Source organism: Nerophis ophidion, linkage group LG03 (genome assembly GCF_033978795.1).
Source record: "Nerophis ophidion isolate RoL-2023_Sa linkage group LG03, RoL_Noph_v1.0, whole genome shotgun sequence".
Lineage (NCBI taxonomy): Eukaryota > Metazoa > Chordata > Actinopteri > Syngnathiformes > Syngnathidae > Nerophis > Nerophis ophidion.
In genome coordinates, this window is record NC_084613.1 from 5592166 (window position 1) to 5616747 (window position 24582).

The 24582-nt window shown below is 41.2% G+C and overlaps 2 protein-coding genes across 2 annotated transcripts in view; one reads left to right on the top strand and one right to left on the bottom strand.

Moving 5' to 3' along the window:
- Positions 1-543: 543 nt before the first annotated feature.
- Positions 544-14029, bottom strand: ginm1 (glycoprotein integral membrane 1). Its single transcript, XM_061894089.1, has 8 exons — positions 13868-14029; positions 9331-9393; positions 9150-9249; positions 8892-9046; positions 7472-7631; positions 7199-7413; positions 4620-4783; positions 544-2812 (listed from the first exon to the last, which is right to left on the bottom strand). The coding sequence occupies exons 1-8, from the start codon at positions 13988-13990 to the stop codon at positions 2701-2703; spliced, it is 1092 nt and encodes a 363-aa protein (XP_061750073.1). The 5' UTR covers positions 13991-14029; the 3' UTR covers positions 544-2700.
- ppil4 (peptidylprolyl isomerase (cyclophilin)-like 4) overlaps positions 14021-24582 on the top strand; it is a 47189-nt gene continuing 36627 nt past the window's right edge. The window contains exons 1-2 of the mRNA XM_061894088.1: positions 14021-14176; positions 18096-18163. Of these exons, the coding sequence (XP_061750072.1) occupies positions 14107-14176; positions 18096-18163 (138 nt within the window). The 5' untranslated portion in view covers positions 14021-14106. The remainder of the gene's footprint in view (positions 14177-18095; positions 18164-24582) is intronic.

Below are 24582 nucleotides of genomic sequence, written 5' to 3' on the forward strand. Positions count from 1 at the left end.
CACCATGTATCCACCCTCCATGTCAAAGATGTTTCCGGAAGACTGCAGTAAAACCCGTTAATAGTTTATTAGTGCTGCCCAACATTTTAGTCTTAAACGACACTTTTGGATTCTGATGAAACACAATAAGTTACTTGCATAACTGAAATGACTTGTAGTGTTTTCAAACATCCATCTTCTTCCACATATCCGAGGTCGGGTCACGGGGGCAGCAGCCTAAGCAGGGAAGTCTCCCCATCCTTTTGGTCCAGCTCTTCCCGGGGGATCCCGAGGCGTTCCCAGGTACATACAGGTTTTGGAACAACATATACTGCCATCTAAGCGCTGTCTTTTTCATGAACGCCCCTGCTTATTTTAGCAAGACAAGTGTTACAACAGCGTGGCTTCGTAGTAAAAGAGTGCGGGTACTTTCCTGGCCCAGACCTGTCTCCCATTGAAAATGTGTGGCGCATTATGAAGCGTAAAATACGACCCCGGACTGTTGAAGGACTGAAGCTCTACATAAAAGAATGGGAAAGAATTCCACTTTCAAAGCTTCAACAATTAGTTTCCTCAGTTCCCAAACGTTTATTGAGTGTCGTTCAAAGAAAAGGTGATGTAACACAGTGGTGAACATGCCCTTTCCCAACTACTTTGGCATGTGTTGCAGCCATGAAATTCTAAGTTAATTATTATTGGCAATAAAAAATAACGTTTATCAGTTTGAACATCAAATATGTTGTCTTTGTAACATATTCAACTGAATATGCAAATTTGCAAATCATTGTATTCCGTTTATATTTACATCAAACACAATTTCCCAACTCATATGGAAACGGGGTTTGTACATGATTGTGTTGTCAGAATGGAACCCTCAAAGTGTGTGTGCTTTATTTGCTGAAAAGCTGCAGACAGTTGTGTCTAAAGTCCAGCTGGGAGTATTTCCATGTAAAGTGAGCATCTTTGCAACAACGTAGACTTGATCCACCTCTGAGATTATCAACAACCCCCAGTTCTAGTCAAGTAGCGTCAAAATAAAATGCATCCCTACTTAGTGAACACATGCATGCCTTCAACTACACGTCATGTGCACACATCTTCCTTCTGCTCATCATCAGGGGGAAAAAAAAAACTTGGGAAGATTTTGAGTTGTGGTAGAATGCAAGTTTATGCCACCGGGCTTTTATTTTGAAGCCTGAAAAGGAAGTCACTGTCTGCACATTTTAATGCCGCCTTAATAGTTAGGCTAACCTCCGAGGACATAGCTCCGAACTTTCTGCTCAGCCGCTCCCGGTCTGTGGAACGCTCTCCCTGGCCACCTAAGGGCACCACAGACTGTGGATGCTTTTAAAAAAAGACTTAAAACCCCTTTTTTTTATATATATATTTAGATATATATACATGCTACTTCTATTAGGCTGTTCTAGTTTTTTGCGATGAGGTGGCGACTTGTCCAGGGTGTACCCTGCCTTCCGCCCGCTTGTAGCTGAGATAGGCGCCTGCGCCCCCCGCGACCCCGAAAGGGAATAAGCGGTAGAAAATGGATAGATGGATGGATTTATTTTACAACTATTTGTGGTTCTAACATTGTTGTTTTTATCCATCCATCCATTTTATACCAATTATTCCCTTCGGAGTCGCTGGAGCCTATCTCAGCTACAATCGGGCGGAAGGCGGTGTACACCCTGGACAAGTCGCCACCTCATCGCAGAATTTTATTTTATTTTTTAAATGCACCGTAGCACTTTGAGGTTGTTTGCTCACTGTAAAATGTGTTTACGAATAAAATCTATTATTATTATTACTAAAATACTACCACAAATGTTGACATACCATATTTTCCGGGCTATTCAAGACACATTTCTGAAGGAATAAATATATTTACATATTAGCCGCAGATATATATCGGTACGAGTGTTTATTTACATACCTTAACAGTGTCTGCAACACGGCAGTAAAACGGCGGATCAAACAAAACAGAAGTCAACCAGCGGCGCAAGCTAGCTCTCCAATCAGCTAAACAGACTCAACAACTCCATGGTGAGGTTTTGGTGAATTTACGAAACAATAGTATTAAATAATACTAACACCGACACTGGTGAATGTGTTAGCATATTAGCTGATGCTAACGTTGCTAGCTTGATTACATTACGATAGCGTGTACAAATACGCATGGAAACACCGGCAGACATCACACATGGGACACTTTAGTACGTATAAGCAGTTTTAGTTATATCGTAAAACGTTCAACTGTTGCTCAAAGTGATGAGTGAAGAATCCTTTCGAGCAGAAATGCTATGGCATACATTTGGTTCAAGGAACGAAACAGGAAATACATTTTCAACCTGTGTCACGTGCAGTAAGTGAACTCGTCCTTTAGATGGCGCCACAGCACAAACACCTTTTCAGCGAAAACTCTTTGTCCATGAAATAACACGAAGGCCGTTATTCAAGAAAAATCCATGAGTGAGCCGCACTGTTTTCTGAGCCGCGGGTTTAAAGCGTAGGAAATGGTGTCTTTAACAGTGTGAAGTGATTAAAAGGAGTTGGACAGCACCAATAAACTGAAGCTGGGACTGAGTAATGCTAGCTTGTGATTGTGTGATGAATACATGATGCTTCTTTGAGGATATGAAGCACTTATTTGTCTTCAGTCACATGATCAGTACGAAAAAACATTTCACTTCTGCCTATAAGACAAAAAAAAAATCAAGTCTTCCCTCAAGGCTTCCTCTGGTCCTGGTCTTCCAAGTCCAAGTTGTCCAGGAGTGTGTGCTTCTCCTCGTCTTCCTCCTCTGGCACCAGACTCACATCCTTCAGTAGAAACATGGGCCTGAGAAGAGTGCAACAAAACATCCTTCAGTTGAAACATGGGAGTGCAACAAAACATCCTTCAGTAGAAACATGGGAGTGCAACAAAACATCCTTCAGTTGAAACATGAGAGTGCAACAAAACATCCTTCAGTTGAAACATGGGAGTGCAACAAAACATCCTTCAGTAGAAACATGGGCCTGAGAAGAGTGCAACAAAACATCCTTCAGTTGAAACATGGGAGTGCAACAAAACATCCTTCAGTTGAAACATGGGAGTGCAACAAAACATCCTTCAGTAGAAACATGGGCCTGAGAAGAGTACAACAAAACATCCTTCAGTTGAAACATGGGTGTGCAACAAAACATCCTTCAGTTGAAACATGGGAGTGCAACAAAACATCCTTCAGTAGAAACATGGGCCTGAGAAGAGTGCAACAAAACATCCTTCAGTTGAAACATGGGAGTGTAACAAAACATCCTTCAATAGAAACATGGGAGTGCAACAAAACATCCTTCAGTTGAAACATGGGAGTGCAACAAAACATCCTTCAGTAGAAACATGGGCCTGAGAAGAGTGCAACAAAACATCCTTCAGTAGAAACATGGGAGTGCAACAAAACATCCTTCAGTTGAAACATGAGAGTGCAACAAAACATCCTTCAGTTGAAACATGGGAGTGCAACAAAACATCCTTCAGTAGAAACATGGGCCTGAGAAGAGTGCAACAAAACATCCTTCAGTTGAAACATGGGAGTGCAACAAAACATCCTTCAGTAGAAACATGGGCCTGAGAAGAGTGCAACAAAACATCCTTCAGTTGAAACATGAGAGTGCAACAAAACATCCTTCAGTAGAAACATGGGAGTGCAACAAAACATCCTTCAGTTGAAACATGGGAGTGCAACAAAACATCCTTCAGTAGAAACATGGGCCTGAGAAGAGTGCAACAAAACATCCTTCAGTTGAAACATGGGAGTGCAACAAAACATCCTTCAGTTGAAACATCGGAGTGCAACAAAACATCCTTCAGTAGAAACATGGGCCTGAGAAGAGTGCAACAAAACATCCTTCAGTTGAAACATGAGAGTGCAACAAAACATGCTTCAGTTGAAACATGGGAGTGCAACAAAACATCCTTCAGTTGAAACATGGGCCTGAGAAGAGTGCATAGTGAAACCCAATATCTAAGTTACATTTAAAGCAGTGTGGGTGGCACTGAGAGCAGGTGGGTAAAGTGTCTTGCTCGAGGACACAACGGCAGTGACTAGGATGGTGGAAGCGGGAATCGAACCGGCAACCCTCAAGTTGCTGGCACGGCCACTCTACCAACCGAGCTATGCCGCTGTTCCGTAGTAAAGCTTCACCGTCAGCTTTCGGGAATGTAAACAAGGAAACACCGGCTGTGTTTGTGTGGCTAAAGGCGGCCGCAATACACCGCTTCCCACCTACATCTTTCTTCTTTGACGTCTCCATTATTAATTGAACAAATTGGAAAAGATTCAGCGACACAGATGTCCAGAATACTGTGTAATTATGCGATTAAAGCAGACTACTTATAGCTTGGATCGAGCTGGCAAAAATGTCGGCTACAATCCGTGACGTCACGCGCACGCACAAAATTTAAAATTGCAATTAAGTAAACTAAAAAGGCCGTATTGGCATGTGTTGCAATGTTAATATTTCATCATTGATATATAAACTATCAGACTGCGTGGTCGCTAGTAGTGGCTTTCAGTAGGCCTTTAATTGTCTTCATTTCTGAAAACCCCTTGAAAGACTTTCCAATGCCGGCCTGAATCACCAGGATTGGTGATCGGAGTCCTTACCTGGGTTCACAGGCGGGCAAGAACAAGTCCAGTATCTTGACGATGACGGCCGAGCCCACCACGCCGATGACCACCACACACATGACCAGGAAGAAGAGGGGCAGGGACTGGGCACAGAAGAGTCGCAGACGCTCCCGGAAGTGGTCCACCCAGCGACACATGGCCTGGCACACATGGACATCGTTCTTACAGCCGTCAGCTAATCACACTCTTAATGCCGAGAAATATTCATCGGAGCAAGCACAAGGAAATGTTTGGTCATTTGTCAGGTAAAACTAACAAAATTGAATGTGAATTGTTGAAAAATGTGATACCCACACCTAGGAATCTGCTCCATTATCTACACTTACACCATCAGTAGAATAGAATAGAGTTTTATTGTCATTATTACAGTGAACAGGTTCCCTAAGGTGCATACACAATCATTTTGTAATATAAATAGTAAAAAAGAAGATATGTATCTATGTGTACAAACCCCGTTTCCATATGAGTTGGGCAATTGTGTTAGATGTAAATATAAACAGAATACAATGATTTGCAAATCCTTTTCAACCCATATTCAGTTGAATATGCTACAAAGAAAACATATTTGGTGTTCAAACTCATAAACTTTATTTTTTTTTTTGCAAATAATCATTAACTTAGAATTTCCTGGCTGCAACACGTGCCAAAGTAGTTGGGAAAGGGCATGTTCACCACTGTGTTACATCACCTTTTCTTTTAACGACACTCAATAAACGTTTGGGAACTGAGGAAACTAATTGTTGAAGCTTTGAAAGTGGAATTCTTTCCCATTCTTGTTTTATGTAGAGCTTCAGTCCTTCAACGGTCCGGGGTCGTATTTTACGCTTCATAATGCGCCACACATTTTCCATGGGAGACAGGTCTGGACTGCAGGCGGGCCAGGAAAGTACCCGCACTCTTTTACTACGAAGTCACGCTGAAATAAGCAGGGGCGTCCATGATAACGTTGCTTGGATGACAACATATGTTGCTCCAAAACCTGTATGGACCTTTCAGCATTAATGGTGCCTTCACAGATGTGTAAGTTACCCATGCCTTGGGCACTAATACACCCCCATACCATCACACATGCTGGCTTTTCAACTTTGCGCCTATAACAATCCAGATGGTTATTTTCCTCTTTGTTCCGGAGGACACCACGTCCACAGTTTCCAAATATAATTTGAAATGTGGACTCGTCAGACCACAGAACACTTTTCCCACTTTGCATCAGTCCATCTTAGATGAGCTCGGGCCCAGCGAAGTCGGCGGCGTTTCAGGATATTGTTGATAAACGGGTTTGGCTTTGCATAGCAGAGTTTTAACTTGCACTTGCAGATGTAGCGACCAACTGTAGTTGCTGACAGTGGTTTTATGAAGTGTTCCTGAGCCCATGTGGTGATATCCTTTACACACTGATGTCGGTTTTTGATGCAGTACCGCCTGAGGGATCAAAAGTCTAATATCATCGCTTACGTGCAGTGATTTCTCCTGATTCTCTGAACATTTTGATGATTTTACGGACCGTAGATGGTAAAATCCCTAAATTCCTTGCAATAGTTCGTTGAGAAATGTTGTTCTAAAACTGTTCGACAATTTGCTTACAAAATGGTGACCCTCACCCCATCCTTGTTTGTGAATTACTTAGCATTTCATGGAAGCTGCTTTTATACCCAATCATGGCACCCACCTGTTCCCAATTAGCCTGCACACCTGTGGGATGTTCCATATAAGTGTTTGATGAGTATTCCTCAACTTTATCAGTATTTATTGCCACCTTTCCCATCTTCTTTGTCACGTGTTGCTGGCATCAAATTCTAAAGTTAATGATTATTTGCAAAAAAAAAAGTTTATGAGTTTGAACATCAAATATGTTGTCTTTGTAGCATATTCAACTGAATATGGCTTGAAAAGGATTTGCAAATCATTGTATTCTGTTTATATTTACATCTAACACAATTTCCCAACTCATATGGAAACGGGGTTTGTATATGGCCACCTGCCTTGACTCCCATATGATGTTGAAGTGCAATCTCATTCCTAACCTACAGGGTTCAATATGATTTTGTTGTCAAGTCAATGTGTGAATAGCTCTGCAAACTGGGCAAATTTCTAGAAATAACATTTCAAATCACGGCAAATAATTTCCAGTGATGCACCGGCTAACTTTCTTGCTGTTAAGTGTTTTCAATAAAGGTGAAGGTTAAACGCTCCCAGTCTGTGGAACGCTCTCCCTGACCACCTGAGGGCACCACAGACTGTGAATGTTTTTGAAAAAGGCTTAAAAACCATTATTTTTTACAAAAAAAAACTTTTTTTTTAGATAAATGTGTGCTAGCTCTAGTTATTAGGCTGTTCTAGTTTTTTTTCCCTACTATTTATTTTACTTGTTGGGGGCAACTATTTGTGGTTTAAGCGTTGTTGTTTTGTCTTTGTTTTTTTGTTATTTTGAATGCACTGTAGCACTTTGAGGTTGTTTGCTCAATGTATAGTCCTTTCACCAATACAATCTATTATTATTATTATCATTCAACATCTACAAGTGTTTTGATGAATACTGGAAGTCACTTGCTCACCGAATAGGAGAGAAATTCTTTGGGTGAAGTCTCCACTGGAGTCTGCTCAGGTTGTCCCAGGTCTTCCGCGTCTTCATAGCTGGCATCATGCAGGACATCAGGGTCCATGCGCAGCGGCGTCTCCGGGAGTTTTCCCGGCGCGGCGATTTCTTCTTGCGTGGTCTCCGAGTGTTTGAGAGCGTACTGGCTGGTGGTCTGGGACATCATTTGCTCCTCTGGTAATGGAAACATATCATGAAAGATGTTGATGCTGCCACGCAGGTAGGAGCCCACCTTTCTGATGGTTGGCGGGATGTGTGACCACCACGTCGTGCTCTCTGGACAGCCTGAAGATGTCACTGTGTCCCATGGGGTAAGTTTTGGTGTACTGGCCCAGCTTCTGGAAGTCTGGACTCAGCAGTATTTTCACCTCGCACATTTCAGGCTGCTGCACCTGCACAACACAAACTATGTTAAGCTCTGCTTCTACTTACTCCTTTTCGGACGCGTTAGAATGTAAACATGTTCGAAACATCACTCTAGCATCCTATCTTACTGACAGGATGCAGTGTGTCTCCCATATCAATGTGACCTTGGACTATATTAAGGTAACGTGTGGAGTTCCCCAGGGTTCGGTCCTTGGCCCTGCACTCTTCAGCATCTACATGCTGCCGCTAGGTGACATCATACCCAAATACGGTTATGCTGATGACACCCAACTCTACATGCCCCTAAAGCTGACCAACACGCCGGACTTTAGTCAGCTGGAGGCGTGTCTTAATGAAATTAAACAATGGATGTCCGCTAACTTTTTGCAACTCAATGCCAAAAAAAACGGAAATGCTGATTATCGGTCCTGCTAGACACCGACCTCTATTTAAAAATACAACTTTAACATTTGACAACCAAACAATTAAACAAGGCGATAAGATCACGGGTACAAGCGGCCCAAATGAGTTTCCTCCGCCGTGTGGCGGGTCTCTCCCTTAGAGATAGGGTGAGAAGCTCTGCCATCCGGGAGGAACTCAAAGTAAAGCCGCTGCTCCTCCACATCGAGAGGAGCCAGATGAGGTGGTTCGGGCATCTGGTCAGGATGCCACCCGAACGCCTCCCTAGGGAGGTGTTTAGGGCACGTCCAACCGGTAGGAGGCCACGGGGAAGACCCAGGACACGTTGGGAAGACTATGTCTCCCGGCTGGCCTGGGAACGCCTCGGGATCCCCCGGGAACAGCTAGACGAAGTGGCTGGGGAGAGGGAAGTCTGGGTTTCCCTGCTTAGGCTGTTGCCCCCGCGACCCGACCTCGGATAAGCGGAAGATGATGGACGGATGGTTAGCTTCAGAATAACAATGTTATGAAAAAGAATAAGAGACTTATTATACTCTAAAAATGTTGGTCTTACTTAAAAATGCACGCATTTAGTTGTATTCAGTGTTAAAAAATATGATACGGCTCTCACGGAAATACATTTTGAAATATTTGGCTTTCACGGCTCTCTCAGCCAGAAAGGTTCCCGACCCCTGATGTAGATGCTGACGAGTACAGGGCCAGGGACCGAACCCTGGGGAACTCCACACGTTACCTTAACGTAGTCTGAGGTCACATTGTTATGGGAGACGCACTACATCCTGTCAGTAAGATAAGAGTTAAACCAAGACAGGGCGCACCCGAAAGGCGCCAATGTGCGCACAAAGGCATGTTTGCGTGGTGTTCACCTTTCTGCCCTCCAACTCGATGACTTCACTAAACACCTGCAGATCCACCACTTTTTCTGCGTCACTGTACAGCTGGTTCTGGGTCACCATCACCCTGGTGACAGTAGAAAGCAGGTCCCCGGCTCCATACTCACTGCTTCCGTTTGTGCTGCCCACTGAAAGAGAGACATTTGCATTATTAGCATTATGAGAGGGGGGGGGGGGGGGGGGGGGGGGGGGGACAGGAAAAGCATCATTTCTGGTGCAACGTTAACTCACAGAAAAGGGCTTGACAGTTTAATCTGGTCACGGCCGATAGCTCAACGGGGATATTGTTTACCAATACTTGCTCCTTGTCCACTGATATGTTTAAATTGATCTAAAAAAACAAAAAACAAACACTTTAAACTTTCCCAGATGTTTCTTATGTAAGAAAAATCACACAGAGGATATACTATACCTGCAAACTGTAAGCCTCCTGTGTATCTGGCGACCCGGCTATCACGTTAATCTGGATATTTTCCTACAATTAACAGAGTAATATCAATACAAGGAGGGAAATATAGCCAGGATTTTGCAAAAAAAAATATGCCAGTGTTATTTATTCCATGAAATCACTAAGTGAGGAAAAAAAAATGAATATAAGTAACATTAGGTCAATGCAGGGACTCAAAATGGCCCATTCATAAAATTGTACAAATTATTTTTTTTTCTTTAAAAACTTTATATTTTTGATTACCTTCGCTTCTAACCATATACAGTTTTTCTTCTTCTTCTTGTTTTATGGAAGGGCACTCATTAGTAACCCACCATTGATTGATTGAAACTTTTATTAGTAGATTGCACAGCACAGTGCATATTCCGTACAATTAACCACTAAATGGTGACACCCCAATAAGTTTTTCAACTTGTTTAAGTCGGGGTCCACGTTAATCAATTCACCACGTGCTTAAAATGAACAATAGACATAAATATTAGATGTTATTGTGAACGTGCCTGATGACATATATACTTACAGCATGTACAATACTTGCAGTATAATGTACTTGAATACATGCTGTATAATGTACTCGAATACTTTCAGTATAATGTACTCGAATACTTGCAATACAATGTACTCGAATACATGCAGTATAATGTAATTCAATACATGCAGTATAATGTACTCGAATACATGCAATACAATGTACTCGAATACATGCAGTATAATGTAGTCAAATACTTGCAGTATAATGTACTCGAATACTTGCAATACAATGTACTCGAATACATGCAGTATAATGTAATTCAATACATGCAGTATAATGTACTCGAATACATGCAATACAATGTACTCGAATACATGCAGTATAATATAGTCGAATACTTGCAGTATAATGTACTCGAATACTTGCAGTATAATGTACTCGAATACATGCAGTATAATGTACTCGAATACTTGCAGTATAATGTACTCGAATACATGCTGTATAATGTACTCGAATACTTTCAGTATAATGTACTCGAATACTTTCAGTATAATAAAACAGTGATGTGGGCTTCTGGATGTTTATTAGGGTGCTTTATTGGCGGAATAGAGAGAATTCCATTACCTCCATTGTTAGATGACTTTTGCTAGCGTTTATTTACTAGTTAGAATGCACACACACAAAAAAAACATGTGTTCTTGTCTTTCATCAGGATAAGGAATGATTGGCAAAAAAAAAAAATCTACAAGACTGACGCAGATAGCTTCCGTTTGAAAATGTGTTGAACTGCAGGATGAAAATATTCACACATTGCCAGAAAAGTTCCCGATCCCACAAATATTTAGCAAATACATTTGCTATTTAACCTTCGTCTTGTGTTAGTTTTTAAATGCATAAAAGAACCACATAAATTTATTTTTATGCATCAAGGATTTTTGACTTTGTCAGGAACCTCTATTTCAACAAAATAAAACTTGTTTTTTTTTGTTTCACTAAATTATAAAATGCTCTGGTTGAAATTATGACCTTGGTGTTGTTAGGGTCGGTTTCGACCCAGTTCTAAAAATAAGACTATAAAACACTAAGTAGAGCCAAAACTGAACACACTGACGGCCAGCTCCTCTCCCAATCATGTGAGCTTTAGTGGATTCTCATTTTACCTTGTTATCCTGTACAAAAACAAACAACATTTATGTGGTTCTTTTATGCATTTAAAAACTAAAATGTCCAGACATTTGAGGTCAATTCATTAAAATTATTAAAATGAAAAAATAAATAAAACAAATTTATCTAAGAGATGTGTTCTAATACCCCTCAGTAATGGTCAGGTAACACAACAACCTTTTTTGTATTTATACGATTCTCTTGAGGTTCGTTTTACCATTTTTTTCAATTGAAATCGAGGGGTATACTGACAAAAAAAAGGCCCAATGGCCCACACCAAAAACATTAAAACCAATATTTTCATGGATAAGGAAACCTAACGAGGTAACCAAGAGATGACAAACAAATTGGATGATAGATAATTGTTTTTAGTGTATTTTACAGCTGATTTAAAACATGGGTCAAAACCGACCCGTTAACATAAGAGATGGTAACAGAAAGCTAACACAAGAGGAAGGTTAAGTAGTAGTTTACTCTAATGACGTCTGCCACAAATAGCGATAGTGTTGTTGAAGGAAGAAGCAAATTATGTAATGCGTCTGAAATTATTAAGCCGCCATATGTGCTTAAAATGACCAATATACATAAATATTAGGTAATATTGTGAATGTGCATACCACTAGATGACATATATACTTACAGCATGTACATAAAACAATGATGTGGACTTTTGGATGTTTATTAGGGCGCTTTATTGGCGGAATAGAGGGAATTCCATTACCTCCATTGTTAGATGACTTTTGCTAGCGTTTATTTACTAGTTAGAATGCACAAAAAGGGAAAAACACGTGTTCTTGTCTTTCATCAGGATACAAAAAAATCGACATTGTTCCCCTTTACAACTGACACAGATGTCTTAATAGCTATTGTTTTGACCGCAGGACGAAAACATTCACACATTTAAAAGCCTACGGAAATGAGATTTTCTTATTTAAACGGGGATAGCAGGTCCATTCTATGTGTCATACTTGATCATTTCGCGATATTGCCATATTTTTGCTGAAAGGATTTGGTAGAGAACATTGACGATAAAGTTCACAACTTTTGGTCGCTAATAAAAAAGCCTTGCCTGTACCGGAAGTAGCAGACGATGTGCGTGTGACATCACGGGTTGTGGAGCTCCTCACATCTGAACATTGTTTACAATCATGGCCACCAGCAGCGAGGGAGATTCGGGCCGAAAAAGCGACGATTTCCCCATCAATTGGAGCGAGGATGAAAGATTTGTGGATGAGGAAAGTTAGCGTGAATGTCCCCCCCTCCCTTGTGGAGGGGGTCCGGTCCGATGACCATGGATGAAGTACTGGCTGTCCAGAGTTGAGACCCAGGATGGACCGCTCGCCTGTGTATCGGTTGGGAACATCTCTACGCTGCTGATCCGCCTCCGCTTGGGATGGTTTCCTGTGGACGGGACTCTGGCTGCTGTCTTGGATCCGCTTTGAACTGAACTCTCGCGGCTGTGTTGGAGCCACTATGGATTGAACTTTCACAGTATCATGTTAGACCCGCTCGACATCCATTGCTTTCGGTCCCCTAGAGGGGGGGGTTGGCCACTTCAAAGGTCCTCTCCAAGGTTTCTCATAGTCAGTATTGTCACTGGCGTCCCACTGGATGTGAATTCTCCCTGCCCACTGGGTGTGAGTTTTCCTTGCCCTTTTGTGGGTTCTTCCGAGGATGTCGTAGTCGTAATGATTTGTGCAGTCCTTTGAGACATTTGTGATTTAGGGCTATATAAATAAACATTTATTTATTGATTGATTGATTGATAGGAGAAAGAAAAAAAAGGTGAGGACAATGGGAACGATTCAGATGTTATTAGACACATTTACTAGGATAATTCTGGAAAATCCCTTATCTGCTTATTGTGTTACTAGTGTTTTAGTGAGATCATATGGTACCTGAAAGTCGGAGGGGTGTGGCCGTGAATTGATTAACGTGGACCCCGACTTAAACAAGTTGAAAAACTTATTCTGTTGTTACCATTTAGTGGTCAATTGTACGGAATATGTACTGAACTGTGCAATCTACTAATAAAAGTATCAATCAATCAATCAAAAACTGCCAGTGTCTCTGAGGGAAGCCACGTTTCTCGACGAGGCGAAGCGAAGGCAGCTGTTGGGGCCGGGCTGAGCTTTTTTTCCCCCCCTCCACCACGGTGGAAGCATCCCACGTCCGCGGGAGGCAAGAGAGTTCACAGCTGCCTCTTTGACAGGTGCACGAGGAACGACGCAAGCTATCCGCTCATGTCTACGGTAAGGGCCGACTTATTACCACAATTTTCTCGACAAAACCTGCCGTTTGACATGTGGTAGGGAACCATGTTCGCTTGACCGCTCTGTTCCATATTAAAGCTTCACCGTCATTTTTCGGGAATGTAAACAAAGAAACACCGGCTGTGTTTCAGTGCTAAAGGCAGCTGCAATCCACCGCTTTCCGCCAACAGCATCCTTCTTTGACGTCTCCATTATTAATTGAACAAATTGCAAAAGATTCAGCAAGACAGATATCCGGAATACTGTGTAATTATGCGATTAAAGCAAACGACTTTTAGCTGTGATCCGGCCTGGAAGAAAATGTCCACTACAATCCCTGACGTCATAATTCCGCGACGTTTTCAACAGAATACATCTCGGGAAATTTAAAATGGCAATTTAGTCAACTAAAAAGACCATATTGGCATGTGTTGCAATGTTAATATTTCATCATTGATATATAAACTATCAGACTGCGTGGTCGGTAGTAGTGAGTTTCAGTAGACATTTAAAGCATATATTTTTTAGCCCCGGCCGCTAGTCGCTAAGCTAACTGTGACATCTGTGACGTAAGTCGGCGTTGAAAAAAGTCAATAGACCCTGTAATTCTTACCGTGTTCGGCGATGACTGTGTCAGCGTGACTAGGACAAAAAGGACAAAGTTAACAAAAAGGGCTGATATTGCCATTTTTTTTTTAAACTCGGAAGTCAGCTCGGTTGGCCGCACTACGCACATTTACACCGTCGCAACTGCGCACGCGCGTGGGAATTCACCAAAACACGGAAATACCGCCCTAACTGCGCGTGCGCGTGAACTGATAATTTCCTCGCGAGAGTTTCCCTAACGTGGGCATGGCGGTGCTCCTTGAAACGACGCTGGGCGATATAGTTGTGGATTTATTCACAGAAGAAAGGCCTAAAAGTAAGGACTTTGAACTACAACTATTGTTTCACCTTGATTGTTTAGGGACGAAGTTACCAGGGTTCTCGGCCGGCTTCTACCATACGTACATGCTAGCTGTAGCTGTTAGCTTGCTAGCCACCATTTGCAATTTTATTAGACATCAAAACAAAACCAATCATGGTCAAAAGGATACATACAGTTAAGATTTAGCCAAACATCACATAAGACCTTCTGGAGGAAAGTTCTATGGTCAAATGAAACAAAAATGGCCACAAGACCCGGCAATATGTTTGGAGGAGAAAAGGTGAGGCGTCTAATCCCAGGAACACCAGAACTACAGTCAAGCATGGTGGTGGTAGTATTAAGCTATGGGCCTGTTTCGCTGCCAATGGAACTGCTGCTTTAAAGGCAGATTTTCTTATTCAAACGGGGATGGGAGGTCCATTCTATGTGTCATACTTGATCATTTCGCGATATTGCTATATTTTTGCTGAAATGATTTAGTAGAGAACATCGATGATAAAGTTTGCAACTTTTGGTCACTAATAAAAAAGCTTTGCCTTTACCGGAAGTCACAAACGATGTGTGCGTGATGTCACGAGTGTGAGGGCTCCTCACATTGTTTATAATATGAGCCTCCAGCAGCAAGAGCTATTCTGACAGAGAAAGTGACAATTTCCCCATTAACTTGAGCGAGGGTGAAAGCTTCGTGGATGAGGAAAGTTAGAGTCAAGCACACAAAAAAAGAAAAAACGACGGCTCCAGTTAGTCAAGCACACAAAAAAAGAAAAAAACGATGGCTCCAGGCAGCAGTGGGACCGTTTCAAATGTAATTAGACACATTTACGAGGATAATTCTGAAAGATCCCTTATCTGCTTATTGTTTTAATAGTGTTTTAGTGAGATTGTAAAGACATACCTGAAAGTCGGGTGGCTGCGGTGAACGCCAGTGTCTCTGAGAGAAGCCGATGGAGGAGCCAAGATCACAGCTGCCTTTTTGAGCTGCAGGAGGAAGTCCCATAATCCACTGAAGTCCCCGGAGAGAGCCGACTTAATATCACAATTTTCCCATCCATAAACTTGCTGGTTGACGTAGAGCAGCGTTTCTCAAAGTGTGGGGCGGGCCCAACTGGTGGGGAATAGAGACATGAAAAGTGGGGCGCAAAGAACGGGAGGAAATTTCACGAAAGTTTGACAGACATAGCAACAGTAACCAATGGGGGCGGGGCTAAGCGGAACAAACTTTCGCGCGGATGGGTAGCAGGCTAATGTGTGGACCACAATTACACAAAATGGACAAATTTGTTATTTGCACCTCAAAGGTCATCGAACCAGCGCCTGCAGAGAAACAAAAATCTGAAAAACTTGATGTTATTTTACGTTACTGAGTTTGAATGTATACAACTTGATGTTACTCGAAGTTCAATAAATCTGACAATGTTAAGCTTGGCATTAGCGTTCTGTTGGGGTGACGGGGGCAGGTGGGGCTTGAAAACTCACCCTTGTCCAAAGTGGGGGATGACAAAAAAATTTGAGAACCACTGACGTAGAGAAACATGTTCGCTTGACCGCTCTGTGTTAAAGCTTCACAACAAACAAAGAAACACCGGCTGTGTCTCGGTGCTAAAGGCAGCTGCAATCCACCGCTTTCCACCAACAGCATTCTTCTTTGACGTCTCCATTATTAATTGAACAAATTGCAAAAGATTCAGCAACACAGATGTCCAAATTACTGTGTAATTATGTGATGAAAAGAGACAACTTTTAGCCATGAGTGGTGCTGAGCTAATATGTCCGCTCCAACTATTAACGTCACAAGCACGTGTCATCATTCCGCAAAGTTTTCAACAAGAAACTCTGCGGGAAATTTAAAATTGCAAGTAAACTAAAAAGGCCGTATTGGCATGTGTTGCAATGTTAATATTTCATCATTGATATATAAACTATCAGACTGCGTGGTCGCTAGTAGTGGCTTTCAGTAGGCTTTTAATGCATTTTAGGCAACACGATGTCAGACACATGCGCACCAGCACCGTTTGGCTTGATAATCATGGCAGACTAATTACATATAGATTTCCCCTCTGAGTAAACGGGGCCAAGCGCTTGGTTTAACGTCAGTTTCCCTCGCTTTCCAGCGTGCGTTTAAAGGGGAACATTATCAGCAGACCTATGTAAGCATCAATATATACCTTGATGGTGCAGAAAAAAGACCATCTATTTTTTTAACCGATTTCCGAACTCTAAATGGGTGAATTTTGGCGAATTAAACGCCTTTCTGTTTATCGCGCTGGAGGCGATGACGTCAGAATGTGACGTCGCCGAGGTAACACACCCGCCATTTTCATTTTCAACACATTACAAACACCGGGTCTCAGCTCTGTTAATTTCCGTTTTTTGGACTATTTTTTGGAACCTTGGAGACATCATGCCTCGTCGGTGTGTTGTCGGAGGTTGTAACAACACTAACAGGGAGGGATTCAAGTTGCACCACTGGCCCGAAGATGCCAAAGTGTCTGCCGCCAGACCCCCATTGAATGTGCCAGAGTGTCTCCACATTTGACCGGCGATGCTAAGACAGACATGGCACAGAGATGTATGGATAACCTGCAGATGCATTTGCAACGATAGTCAATGAAATCACAAAGGTGAGTTTTGTTGATGTTGACTGCCAGCTAATCGATGCTAACATGCTATTGACCGGCGGTGCTAAAGCAGACATGGCACAGAGATGTATGGATAACCTGTAGATGCATTTGCAACTATATTACGTTTCCTTCCACCCACATTTAATGCGAAAAAAACACCAATCGACGGATTTAAGTTGCACCGGCGGTGTTAAAGCAGACATGGCACAGAGATGTATGGATAACCTCCAAATTCATTTGCAACGATAGTCAACGAAATCACAAAGGTGAGTTTTGTTGATGTTGACTGCCAGCTAATCGATGCTAACATGCTACGCTAATCGATGCTAACATGCTATTTACCAGCGGTGCTAAAGCAGACATGGCAAAGAGATGTATGGATAACCTGCAGATGCATTTGCAACTATATTACGTTTCCTTCCACCCACATTAAATGCGAAACAAACACTTACCAATCGACGGATTTAAGTTGCTCCAGTGTCAAAAGATGCGAAAGTCCTGATCGTTTGGTCCGCACATTTTACCGGCGATGCTAACGCAGCTATTCGGCCATGCTATGGCTATGAATAGCGTCAATAGCTTTTCGCTCAATAGCTTCAGTTTCTTCTTCAATATTTTCATACTCCAACCATCCGTTTCAATACATGCGTAATCTGTTGAATCGCTTAAGTCGCTGAAATCCGAGTTTGAATCCGAGCTAATGTCGCTATATCTTGCTGTGGTATTCCCATTGTTTGTTTACATTGGCAGCAATGTGTGACGTCACAGGGAAATGAACAGTGTCTTCGCAGTGAGTCGAAAATAAGGCACTTTATAGCTTTATTTGGGGATATTCCGAGGCCGGTAAAATTTTGAAAAAAACTTCAAAAAATACAACAAGCCACTGGGAACTGATTTTTATTGTTTTTAACCCTTTTGAAATTGTGATAATATTCCTCTTTCGCACTGCTGTGATTAGATGGAGACTGGTGTGGACAGTATTGTCCCCACACTAAAAGTATAGCACATTTTCAGTAGACTCATAATAAATTCCTAAAAGAAGCAATCGTCATGAATGTTTTTTTGTGAGCAACAAGTATGTGCTCCAATCACCACATCACAAAAAAATAAGAGTTGTAGAAATGATTGGAGTGTCAAGACAGCCATGACATCATGTTCTTTACAAGTTTATGTACACTTTTGATCGCCACTGTTCCTATTCTCCCTGTGCAGATAACTTTGCAGTGTAACAAACGCTCTCTGTTCATTAACACACCTTACTGTTACATTCATGTTTTTTTTTTTTTTTACAGCTTGTCTCAACTTTCTGAAATTATGCAAGACAAAATACTACAACTACTGCCTTGTCCACAATGTACAGGTACGTTACTGTCTGCCTACTATTATTAACTCACTGTCTTTAACTGCATTATAATCAAGTAACATAATGCACAATGTTTTAGACCACTTTCCACCATACAGTGTGGCAACAAAGTATTTAGTCAGCCAGCGATTGTGCAAGTTCTCCCACTTAAAATGATGACGGAGGTCTGTAATTTTCATCATAGGTACACTTCAACTGTGAGAGACAGAATGTGGGAAAAAAAATCCAGGACTTCACATTGTAGGATTTTTTAAATAATTTATTTGTAAATTATGGTGGAAAATAAGTATTTGGTCGATAACAAAAATTCAACTCAATACTTTGTAATATAACCTTTGGCAATAACAGAGGTCAAACGATTACTATAGGTCTTTACCAGGTTTGCACACACCGTGGCTAGTATTTTGGCCCATTCCTCTATGCCGATCTTCTCGAGAGCAGTGATGTTTTGGGGCTGTCGCCGAGCAACACGGACTTTCAACTCCCTCCACAGATTTTCTATGGGGTTGAGGTCTGGAGACTGGCGAGGCCACTCCAGGACTTTAAAATGCTTCTTACGGCGCCACTCCTTCGTTGCCCGGGCGGTGTGTGTGGGATCATTGTCATGATGGAAGACCCAGCCACGTTTCATCTTCAAAGTTCTCTCTGATAAGTAAACAACACCAACATTTTATATGTTGTGGCGCAGTGGGAAAGTGGCCGTGCGCAACCCGAGGGTCACTGGTTCAAATCCCACCTAGTACCAACCTCGTCACGTCCGTTGTGTCCTGAGCAAGACACTTCACCCTTGCTCCTGATGGGTGCTGGTTGGCGCCTTGCATGGCAGCTCCCTCCATCAGTGTGTGAATGTGTGTGTGAATGGGTAAATGTGGAAGTAGTGTCAAAGCGCTTTGAGTACCTTGAAGGTAGAAAAGCGCTATACAAGTACAACCCATTTATCATTTATCATTTATGATGGAAGGAAGTTTTGGCTCAAAATCTCAAGATACATTGCCCCATTCATTCTTTCCTTAACACGGATCAGTTGTCCTGTCCCCTTAGCTGAAAAACAGCCCCAAAGCATGATGTTTCCACCCCCATGCTTCACAGTAGGTGTGGTGTTCTTGGGATGAAACTCAGTATTCTTATTCCTCCAAACACGACGAGTTGAGCTTATACCAAAAAGTTATCTTTTGGTTTCATCCGACCACATGACATTCTCCCATTCCTCTGCTGTATCATCCATGTGCTCTCTGGCAAACTTCAGACGGGCCTGGACATGCACTGGCTTAAGCAAGGGGACACGTCTGGCACTGCAGGATTTGATTCCCTGTCGGCGTAGTGTGTTACTGATGGTAACCTTTGTTACTTTGGTCCCAGCTCTCTGTAGGTCATTCACCAGGTCCCCCCGTGTGGTTCTGGGATTTTTGCTCACTGTTCTCATGATCATTTTGACCCCACGGGAAGGGATCTTGCGTGGAGCCCCAGATCGAGGGAGATTGTCAGTGGTCTTATGTCTTCCATTTTCTGATCATTGCTCCCACAGTTGATTTTTTCACACCAAGCTGCTTGCCTATTGCAGATTCACTCTTCCCAGTCTGGTGCAGGTCTTCAATTATTTTCCTGGTTTCCTTCGACAGCTCTTTGGTCTTGGCCATAGTGGAGTTTGGAGTCTGGCCGTTTGAGGCTGTGGACAGGTGTCTTTTATACAGGTAACGAGTTCAAACAGGTTCCATTAATACAGGTAGCGAGTGGAGGACAGAAGAGCTTCTTAAAGAAGAAGTTACAGGTCTGTGAGAGCCAGAGATCTTCCTTGTTCGAAGTGACCAAATACTTATTTTCCACCATAATTTACAAATAAATCCTTTAAAATTCCTAAAATGTGAGTTACTGGATTTTTTATTCACATTCTGTCTCTCACAGTTGAAGTGTACCTATGATGAAAATTACAGACCTCTGTCATCCTTTGAAGTGGGAGAACTTGCACAATCGCTGGCTGACTAAATACTTTTTTGCCCCACTGTATATTCAGGAAACCAGCTCTTGGTAACAGTATTTCCTGGAACTAAAAGTTTCTTGGAACCCATTCTATTTGGCATTTGCACTGCAGCAAAGTTCCAGAAACATTTGTGTAAACTAGGATGCTGTTGTCAAAGCATGATTTGTCTGTACCAACACCCCCAGTTATTTTATTTGTTTATTTATTCGCACAATATAAACAGTAATAAAGGGAACATTGTATAAAAAAAACATGGAGACAAGAAATGAGTAATAAATGATAAATGGGTTGTACTTGTATAGCGCTTTTCTACCTTCAAGGTACTCAAAGCGCTTTGACACTACTTCCACATTTACCCATTCACACACACATTCACACACTGATGGAGGGAGCTGCCATGCAAGGCGCCAACCATAATAAGCGCAGTTGAGAAAAGAAACACAAAAAGGCTTATGCAAGGTTCTCACCTAAAGCAGTAAATTAACAAACACAATTAAACATAGTATATAGAAAAAATAAGATATGGTGTGTGTGTGTGTGTGTGTGTGTGTGTGTGTGTGTGTGTGTGAGAGGAAGCCCTTAATCTGTTTGAAGTTAGTAAGTGAAGCTGAGGAGTACGTAGGTGAGTTTTCCAGAGTAAAGGACCTCTGTGTTTGAAGGAAAACTGGCTAAGAGTGATACGGCCAAAGATAGGACGGAGATAATAGGTTTGTCTGCTATTATGATAATAAACTTGCGAATTAGTCTTAAAATAATCTTTGAACGGTGTAGGAAGCGTATTAGGGAGGTAAGTACATTTATAGATAAAATAACTGTCTTGATATCATAGGTAGATACAAACCCCGTTTCCATATGAGTTGGGAATTTGTGTTAGATGTAAATATAAACAGAATATAATGATTTGCTAATCATTTTCAACCCATATTCAGTTGAATATGCTACAAAGACAACATATTTGATGTTCAAACTGATAAACATTTTTTTTTTTTGCAAATAATCATTAACTTTAGAATTTGATGCCAGCAACACATGACAAAGAAGTTGGGAAAGGTGGCAATAAATACTGATAAAGTTGAGGAATGCTCATCAAACACTTATTTGGAACATCCCACAGGTGGGCAGGCTAATTGGGAACAGGTGGGTGCCATGATTGGGTATAAAAACAGCTTCCCAAAAAATGCTCAGTCTTTCACAAGAAAGGATGGGGCGAGGTACACCCCTTTGTCCACAACTGCGTGAGCTAATAGTCAAACAATTTAAGAACAACGTTTCTCAAAGTGCAATTGCAAGAAATGTAGGGATTTCAACATCTATGGTCGATAATATCATAAAAAGGTTCAGAGAATCTGGAGAAATCACTCCACGTAAGCGGCATGGCCGGAAACCAACATTGAATGGGCGTGACCTTCAATCTCTCAGACGGCACTGTATCAAAAACCGACATCAATCTCTAAAGGATATCACCACATGGGCTCAGGAACACTCCAGAAAACCACTGTCACTAAATACAGTCCATCGCTACATCTGTAAGTGCAAGTTAAAGCTCTACTATGCAAAGCGAAAGCCATTTATCAACAACATCCAGAAACGCCGCCGGCTGCTCTGGGCCCGAGATCATTTAAGATGGACTGATGCAAAGAGGAAAAGTGTTCTGTGGTCTGACGAGTCCACATTTGAAATTGTTTTTGGAAATATTCAACATTGTGTCATCCGGACCAAGGGGGAAGCGAACCATCCAGACTGTTATCGACGGAAAGTTGAAAAGCCAGCATGTGTGATGGTATGGGGGTGCATTAGTGCACAAGGCATGGGTAACTTACACATCTGTGAAGGCACCATTAATGGTAAAAGGTACATAAAGCTTACATATGCTGCCATCTAAGCGCCCCTGCTTATTTCAGCAAGACAATGCCAAGCCACATTTAGCACTTGTTACAAATAGCGTTACTTTGTAAAAAAAAAGAGTGTGTGTACTTTCCTGGCCCGCCTGCAGGCCAGACCTGTCTCCCATCGAAAATGTGTGGTCATTATGAAGCGTAAAATACGACAGCGGAGACCCCAGACTGTTGAACGACTGAAGCTCTACATAAAACAAGAATTGGAAAGAATTCCACTTTCAAAGCATCAACAATTAGTTTCCTCAGTTCCCAAACGTTTATTGAGTGTTGTTCAAAGAAAAGGTGATGTAACACAGTGGTGAACATGCCCTTTCCCAACTACTTTGGCACGTTTTGCAGCCAAGTTATTATTTGCAAAAAAAAATAAAGTTTATGAGTTGGAACATCAAATATGTTGTCTTTGTAGCATATTCAACTGAATATGGGTTGAAAATGATTTGCAAATCATTTTTGTATTCTGTTTATATTTACATCTAACACAATTTCCCAACTCCTTTGGAAACGGGGTTTGTCGTACATTTAGTTTCCTGAACAGAGCAGATGGACCAAAATAGTCAGAGGAGGCAGCTATTCTTACACATTTTTTTTTTTTTTGCATAATGAATCATTTGTGTACATTTGATGGATATGTACTAGCCCAGACAGTATTGCAATAGATAAGATATGGATGCATTAAACTGTAATAAAAAGTTAAGAAGCATGCCTGATGAACCAAACCCCTGATTCTTCTGATAATACCAAGAGATCTTGACCTATTACTGAACCTATGTGTTCTGTCCATGACCATTTTTGTCTATAAGGATACCTAGAAATTTGGTAGATGAAACTTGACTAATTTCAATTCCTCCGGTGTAAATCTTAGCACTCTGCTCACAGTATGTTTTGTTTTTGCTTGCAAACACAATCAAGTTGGATCTTTTTACATTTAGTGATAGCCTATTAACAGGGCTATACCAGAATTAGCTTCCCTAATGAGGTTTTCAAATTTCTTGTGAGTTAGGATCAAATTTGTATCTTCAGCAAACAGAATGGGTATAAAGGATGAAGCTACAGTAGCCAGGTCATTGATGTCACTGAGAAATAGTCGGGGTCCAAGTATAGACCCCTGAGGAACTCCACAGGAGTTAAGTTTGGATGAAGAACAACCATCGACATGCACAAATTGCTCGCGGTTATAAACAGCAGACTTTTGCCAAAAGGACAATAATTCATTTGTTGTGGGTTCATCCACTTTAATGCACTTTATTTTTTTTTGGAATGCATGTTTTGTTTGAAGGCCTAATAGAAATGAAAAACTTTGTGCTTTTTTTTTAAACGCAAAGGCTACTGGATTATTTAAAAAATGTCAATATTCAATAAAAAATTACTTTATTTGAAAAACATGTCTAAATATTATTCTAGGCTATTTATGCAATATAAAAAAAATTGTGAAAAACTGCATTTATGCGTTTAAATTTTATTCGGCTTCGGCTACAAATTTTCATTTCGGTGCATCCCTAATTTAGTTGTATTCAGTGTTAAAACATATGATACGGCTTTCACGGTAATACAGTTTAAAAAATTTGGCTTTCATGGCTCTCTCAGCCAAAAAGGTTCCCGACCCCTGGATTATGGACTCAGAAAGTACTATCCTCCAAACTGGGACGTATTTCTCTTCAGAATTTTTTCCAGGAACAGCATTTCAATCCAAATGCACATCAAGTTTGTGTATTTCAGAAGGTCCTTTTAGAGATTTTAGACGATATATCATTTTAAGACTGGTAAATAGTACCAATAACGATTTAGCTACAGTAGCCAGGTCATTGATGTCACTGAGAAATAGTCGGGGTCCAAGTATAGACCCCTGAGGAACTCCACAGGAGTTAAGTTTGGATGAAGAACAACCATCGACATGCACAAATTGCTCGCGGTTATAAACAGCAGACTTTTGCCAAAAGGACAATAATTCATTTGTTGTGGGTTTATCCACTTTAATGCACTTTATTAATTTTTGGAATGCATGTTTTGTTTGAAGGCCTAATATAAATGAAAAACTTTGTGCTTTTTTTTTGAAAAGCAAAGGCTACTGGATTATTTAAAAAATGTCAATATTCAATAAAAAATTACTTTATTTGAAAAACATGTCTAAATATTTATTCTAGGCTATTTATGCAATATAAAAATAATTGTGAAAAACTGCATTCATTATTCGGTATTCGGCCTTCGGCCAAGCGTTTAAATTTTATTCGGCTTCGGGCACAAATTTTCATTTCGGTGCATCCCTAATTTAGTTGTATTCAGTGTTAAAACATATGATACGGCTTTCACGGTAATACAGTTTAAAAAATTTGGCTTTCATGGCTCTCTCAGCCAAAAAGGTTCCCGACCCCTGGATTATGGACTCAGAAAGTACTATCCTCCAAACTGGGACGTATTTCTCTTCAGAATTTTTTCCAGGAACAGCATTTCAATCCAAATGCACATCAAGTTTGTGTATTTCAGAAGGTACTTTTAGAGATTTTAGACGATATATCATTTTAAGACTGGTAAATAGTACCAAT